Here is a 7,032-nt window from a genome sequence, read left to right on the forward strand (position 1 = left end):
CAGTCGTGGTTGCAGACACAGAGCGTTTCAAAAAGCACACAGCAATGGACACTATATCGACATAATCATAAAAAGCTGCATGCAATATGCACATTGAAGAACAGCTTCTGAGTAAAGATGGAGTGAGTTTTCCATTTCTCTTTTCTCTTGCGATATAATTTCCCTTTTTCGGTGATGAGAGACAAAGAGAAATGGGATGAACAGCGATCAGCAATTTTTACATTGTGCAGTGAAGACTTCAGTTTCAAACAAGTTGTTCTAAAACGAAAAAAGTGACGGCATTTCCTTCTATTATATAAGTACTCATCAATTTATAAACATCAACTGTCGTATGTTTTTACCAAAGACCTGAACATAGCCATAAGTAGATAGTCAATTAACTTAAGACCAAAGTATAGTTTCACAATCGAACTGGACTGTGCAAACAAATGAAGGTTCAAGGAATTTAACATGACTTGCGTTGGATGTTACCTAAGATTAATGCTGCTTCTAGGCATGACAGACCCTAGTTATACGATGTTTGCTTAAGGTAATATGATCGCATTTGAGGGGCTAGATACAATAGTCTCTTAATCCTCTGTTACTTTGCTACAGCACTGGAGGATTCTTTGGCCCGGTGATCAAACAACACAATCTACAAGTCGACTCCCACGGCAACATAAGCGTCACTTTTCCGCAGTTCCTCGAACACGTGGTCCAAAATCACCAGGTAAGTTCCTTGTCAACTGTATGTACTGTATGTATATATATGTATCCGATAATTTTCTGACAGTCGCATGCAGGATTCGAACCCACTGCTATCGGTCTCCCGTAAGATGTGCGACTGTCAGAAAATTATCCGATTGATGTCGCTGTTACTAGCGAATTTCTCTCATATGTATGTATGTATTTTCATCTTATCAACCATATTAACTTATCCATTTTAATTCCCTGCAAACACAATGGAGACTAACAGAAATTCGATAGAAGCATATTCGGAAACTGATACGCTGTCGGGCTAGGACTCGAAACTAGCCGATACGTAACAAATGGAATGACAACCAACTGCGCAATTGGTTAAACCACTGTCCATTTGTTACGTATTAGCTAGGTTTGAGTCCTCAGCCCGACAGCGTATCAGTTTCCTAATATGCTACCATCGAGCTCCTGTTAGTCTCGATACTGTTTGCAAGGAATTAAAAGAGAAAAGGTAATGTGGTTCATAAGATAAAAATCTGTGTGCTGTGGACCGTTCAGTGTGTGTTGTATGTACTGTATGTATGTATGTATGTATGTATGTACTGTATGTATGTATGTATATATGTAGGCAGATGGATATATGTGTTAGATTTGCGAGAGCTTAGATGAATGCTCATTTCTGGTGAAAGCAAAACATACAATGGCGACCACCATCAATAAACCAGAGGTCTTCATGAGAACTCGGGAGAAGATTGCGGATTTATGGTCCTGGTGGCAAAAAACGGTTTGACTCTGAAGGCAGCATCTGTTGCTTATTCTTATTATTTGATAAAGATCAAGTTAGAGGGAATATTCAAAGCAGTGCCTAGTTAACTTTTTTAGAATTTGAGGGTGAGGTGGAAGGGGAGACTTCATCTGACATTCAGTGGTTCTAGAAATATCTTCAAATGAAATGTTCCTTCTAATTGGGTTTATGGAGGCAGTCCTTCATCCACTGAAGAGTGGCGGGTCCTACCAGATGAATAGAATAGTGGGGTATTGACCAGAATAATTCCTTGAAGGTGAGAGTATGTCTTAGACCCTTAAAAGGCAATTAAAGCAAACTGGAGGACGAGGAGGAAAGTCAAATTATAAACATAAAAATGTTTTGGGGTTCATCATTCCCTTTAAATCTGTGTTGGGCTATATAGATTTGATTCTGGCCAAATACGAACTATATGATTAAGCTGAACGTTGGAGACGAACGTGATTCATGTTTCGATCTATGTTGTCGTTTTCTTGTGTCTTTTCTTAGTATTTTCACTTACAGTTTTCCTCATATTTTTTCCATCTATACTTTTTCACTCATATTTTTTTTTCCATTCGTACTTTCATTCATACTTTTTTCATAATTTTTCCTCCTTATCTTTTTCATTCGTACTTTTTTCATGATTTTTCTCCTTATTTTTTTTTTCATTCGTACTTTTTTCATTCATACTTTTTTCATAATTTTTCTCCTTAATTTTTTTTTCATTAGTACTTTTTTCATTCATACTTTTTTCATAATTTTTCTCCTTATTATTTTTTTATTCGTACTTTTTTCATTCATATTTCTTTTTCATTCATACTCTTTTCTCATTTGTGTCTTTTTCATTCATTTGTATTTCTTTTTCATTCACATTTTTTTTCTTCATTTCATCTGAGTAGGTTTATGGTCAACGTACTTTCATTCATACTTTTTTCATAGCTTTTCTCCTTATTTTTTTTTCATTCGTACTTTTTTCATTCATACTCTTTTCTCATTCGTGTCTTTTCATTCATTTGTATTTCTTTTTCATTCACATTTTTTTTCTTCATTTCATCTGACGTAATATGCCCTCTGTCGTCCTCCCCAGAGTAATTTTATGGTCAACCGTCACTGGCGAGGTTACGTGATTAACTGCTCTCCCTGCACCTTCAACTACACCTACATCATGACAACTGAGACATGGGATGAGGACATGAGTTACCTCGTCAACAAGCTCAACATCTCCGAAGTGGAAGCTACCAACCACCTCCACAATAAGTCCGCATTGCCACAAGGAGGTAGAGTCGATTACTTTTCCTACTACAGAAACATCGACCCTCATCTTATTGGCCAAATTTATGAAATCTACAAAGTGGATTTTGCATTGTTTAATTACACACTGCCCGACTTCATAGAGAAGGCTATTGAGGAGGCATGAGCAGTGTTTGTGATGAAGTTGTGTTTACTTAAGTCACTTTACTTAATTGTAATGTACATTATAAGAACTATCCTCGTCGGATATCATATCTGTGTCTCCATTTATCAAAATCTACTTTAGAGTCATATATCCTAGCCACCTGGACTGTTTTTTCAGTTATTCCACAAACTGATAAATCAGTGAGGAAAACCGTACTTGTTAGTCCTTCAGACATTCAAACATTGTTTTTTTTTTTTTATTATTCCTTTGGCCCATACTAAAAGATCTTATTTGTTCACTCTTTTCGTAACTCTAAAGCAGTGGTTCTCAAACTGGGGTCCCCGGACCCCTGGGGGTCCCTGAGAAGGTCCTAGGGGGTCCGCGACACAATGAAAAAAAAAAAAAATCCAGAAAAAACTATATAATTATAAAAATATACAATACTGATTCTGTCATTATAGTGTCATTATAGTGTCTCTATTACATTTTTATATGTCATAATATTTCATTAGTTTCTTTCTAATTAATATTTATATTCATTCAAGCTTTATTCTATGCTTACGGAAAGTGTGAACTGAAGATGGAAATGTTTTTAAACCGAAAATCGACAAAAATTTGAAAATATTTTAAATGCTTATTTTTATACTTTCTTTGTGTAGGAATATGCAAATAGTAAATTTACTGCATTATAATCATGTAATGGGTATCTTGGTATGGTAATAATAACTTTTGATTGGCTGGGGGTCCTCGGATGGGACTTAAATATCTGGGGGGGGGGTCCTTGGCATGGTAAAGTTTGAGAACCACTGCTCTAAAGGCATCAACCACGGCACCTCTTTTTATTCTTTCTTATGGTGTAAGCAATTCCAGCTTGTACTGACTATTTTCGACGGATCTATCGGCTAGGTTGCAACCCCTTTCCAATTCTCTTCATATCATCACCTTTCCTCTCTATGTGTAGGGACCATAATAATGCTGCATATTTCTTTTTGGGGCAGATGATATTTTCAAATTATTTTTTTTTATCATATATTCGTCAATGTAATGATGAGAATCTTAGATGAAAAATGACCTATATCGAAGATCCTCAATTCCCATTTCCCTTTGTATGATTCCGTGACGGTTTCCCCCTATGTACAGCGCAGGATTCGAACCTGCGCTGTACATGACGACAAGAGGCCCCCATGAAAGCCCAGGTTCGAATCCTTGCGCGACGGTCATAAAATTATCTGATTAATGTCGCTGTCCACTAGCGAATTCCTACTATGTTTATATGTTACCATTTTCTGGATCAAATTCCATCTCCCATCTCTGCAGCCCCAGAAATCACTTCTCTTTAATCCGACATATAGTTCTTCACATTTTTTTTTTCGCGATTCCATTTTATTTACATTTTTTTTCTAATTATTCTATTATTGATATTTTTCTTTGTTCTATTAGATCACCCCGCACTCTGCGTCTTTCCAGAGAACGTAAGTTAAGGTGCCTAAGCCTGTTCTAGTAAGGTAAATTTCTGAGCCTATGCATCATCTTGGTCATTCCTCTATACTTATTCTAGTGATTTTATACCCATTCTATAGATCGGAAACCAAAAACGTACCGCATAGTCAAGGATGGGTCTAATTAACGCCAGATACAGCTTGAGAATTACCTTTACACTTTTATTCGTAACCGTCCTAACAGTGAAACCTAATTCTCTGTTAGCTCTATTCCTGGCGCTAATGCACTGTTTCCTGGATTTAAGGTCAGGACTCACTAGAAATTCCAAGTATCTCTTACATTCATTTTTTTCTCTAAAAAAATACAAAAAATAAAACACCTAAGCTATACCTGTTTTCTGGATTGTGTAAACCTACATTTAACACGTTGCACTTTGAGATATTGAAATTCATTTGGCATTTCACCAACCATGTGGACAATTTGTTAAGATCCTCCTGTAGAATCTCGGCGTCTTCTCCTGACCTAATTAGACGTCTTATTATAGAGTCGCCCGCAAACCTAATAACATCACTATTAATCCCATAGTCCAAGTCGTGTATATACATAATGAACAATAATGGACCCAAAATTGTTTTCTGCTACTATTCCAAGTTCTAAACCATTCAAACGCTTTTCCTAGTATGCCATGGGCTTTGACTTTATTTAGTAGTTTCTGGTGGGGCATGTTGTCGAACGCTTTGCTAAAGTCAAGGTGTATAAAATCGTACAAATCATTGTTATCTGACGCCTTGTGTAAAAAGATAAAAGATTAATTAATAATGACGTAACCTTAGAAAACCCATGCTGCACAGAGTCACGGGTGAAATTATGGCTCTCGATGTGATGTCTGATTCTATTAGTTTTTACTGATTCAAGCATTTTACCTATAACTGATATCAAACTGATTGGCCTGTAGTTGCATACAGACGATTTGTCTCCTTTTTTTTTTTTTAAACAGGAACAACATTTGCCTGCCCCCAAGCAATAGGCACTAAACCAGTGTCTACTCACTTATAAAACATTTCCGTTAACTGGTTGTAGATTTGAAATTTACAGTCTCTAAGTACTCTCGGAAAAAAATCATCTGGACCTGGGGATTTTGTAGCTTAAAGTCTATCACTGTGTTTGACTACTTCTACCTTACCAATGCTCGGACTTGAGATGATTTGGACATCACTGTGTGTGATACATTAGTTTCTTCTGGGTATCGTCACTGCTGTGGCATAAAACATCATCCCCTGCACAAAACATCCCCCCCCCCTATCGGGAGGCTAGGACGGTGCCCCTCACAGAGGGCATTGTAGCGTGGAATTTAATGAACCATGCCCTTGGTTCAACTTCGCCGGTGGCAGGATTCGAACCGCCCTCACCTCGACCTTCGCCGCAAGTAACGCCCTAACCCGCTCAGCCGGCGAGCTACCGGGGGGCCAATTATAGTGCCGTTAAATGTTAGTTTACATGCATCGTCGTGAGACTAGCAAGGTAGTCTGTTGCAGACATACTTTGCGTCAGCGTCATACGTCGTATGCCGTAATTGTTTTATGGATTGAGCGTCAGCAGCATAAGTCGTATGCCGCAATTTAAAAAATTCGCCAAAAGTAGGAATTACATTAATGGTCAAATCTGTGGTAATACCAAGTAGCCCTATCCATTGACTATAAAAAGCACTCAAAAATTTGGCTATAAAAAACACTCAGACTATTATGGGCGACTATACATTGACTTGAAACATCATAAATGTCAAATTCCTTCACTCTATGAGATTCTAACGAAGCTTCCCCGAAAAAATACGACCTCGTTCAACACGCGTGAGGATAGAGATAAAATCTACGGATTGTCTACCAAACTTTCGCACGCATTGCTCGACAAAATCAACCTAGTTTCTCCACTTCTAGGTTAAGGTGAATCAAAATAAGCAAGATTTGTTAGTTTTGTATCATTTTGAGTTGATTGAAAAAAAAAATCGGTTTTGGCTCCGTTGCTGGAGGGTAGGGAGTGAGGGAGTGTATACAACATTCTAACGACACTTTCACGTGCGACCTATCAGTATTTGAATCACAGACATCACAAATTGATGGTTTTTATGTGTATCTTAACGTAATACTATCATAGGTGCATGTTTGATATACGCACAATAATTTTTACCGACCCGACAGGTTTGGGTCAAGAAGATTATAGATAAATATATTCAGCAACCCATGGAAGCAAGTTGACCAGATTATTCAGCTCCCCGCCCACGAGAGTTGGAGTAACGGCACGCAGCGCAGCGATAATGAAATTATTTCACCCCTAGGCGGAATTCAAACTCGGATCTTTAGGGTAGCGGTTGCGAACGCTACCACTGCGCCGTCGAGTCGTATGTGTGCGTGTGTGTTTGACTACCCATCCGTCTATCTATCATCGACTCCCTTTCTAAACACATCTTCAACATCATCTGTAAGGACTCGTTTTGATTAACATGTCCTGATCTTAGCTATATACATTAGTTTGTTTTTCTCTGCGCAGTGAGTCATGTCAATGAGCATCATTTTAAGTACTTGTTATGATTTAAACACACCTGTTTAAATGTATATGGATTTGTTTAAGGACCACAATGGAAATAAGTTTCAAGTGCCCTTTGTGTCATCCTCGCAATTTTATAAATTGTATTCTTACGTATGTGTATTCGATTGCAAAATAAAAATTAAACTAA

General features: G+C 37.6%; 1 protein-coding gene across 1 annotated transcript in view; it reads left to right on the forward strand.

Annotated features, from left to right (window-relative positions):
* The window catches only part of LOC143021817 (carbohydrate sulfotransferase 11-like), a 14,823-nt gene extending 7,791 nt beyond the window's left edge, over positions 1–7,032 (forward strand). Inside the window, exons 4-5 of the mRNA XM_076179569.1 lie at positions 595–709; positions 2,553–7,032. Coding sequence (XP_076035684.1) covers positions 595–709; positions 2,553–2,882 — 445 coding nt within the window. The 3' untranslated portion in view covers positions 2,883–7,032. The remainder of the gene's footprint in view (positions 1–594; positions 710–2,552) is intronic.

The sequence above is a fragment of the Oratosquilla oratoria genome, chromosome 43 (genome assembly GCF_046742065.1).
Source record: "Oratosquilla oratoria isolate Oo_2021 chromosome 43, ASM4674206v1, whole genome shotgun sequence".
Classification (NCBI taxonomy): domain Eukaryota; kingdom Metazoa; phylum Arthropoda; class Malacostraca; order Stomatopoda; family Squillidae; genus Oratosquilla; species Oratosquilla oratoria.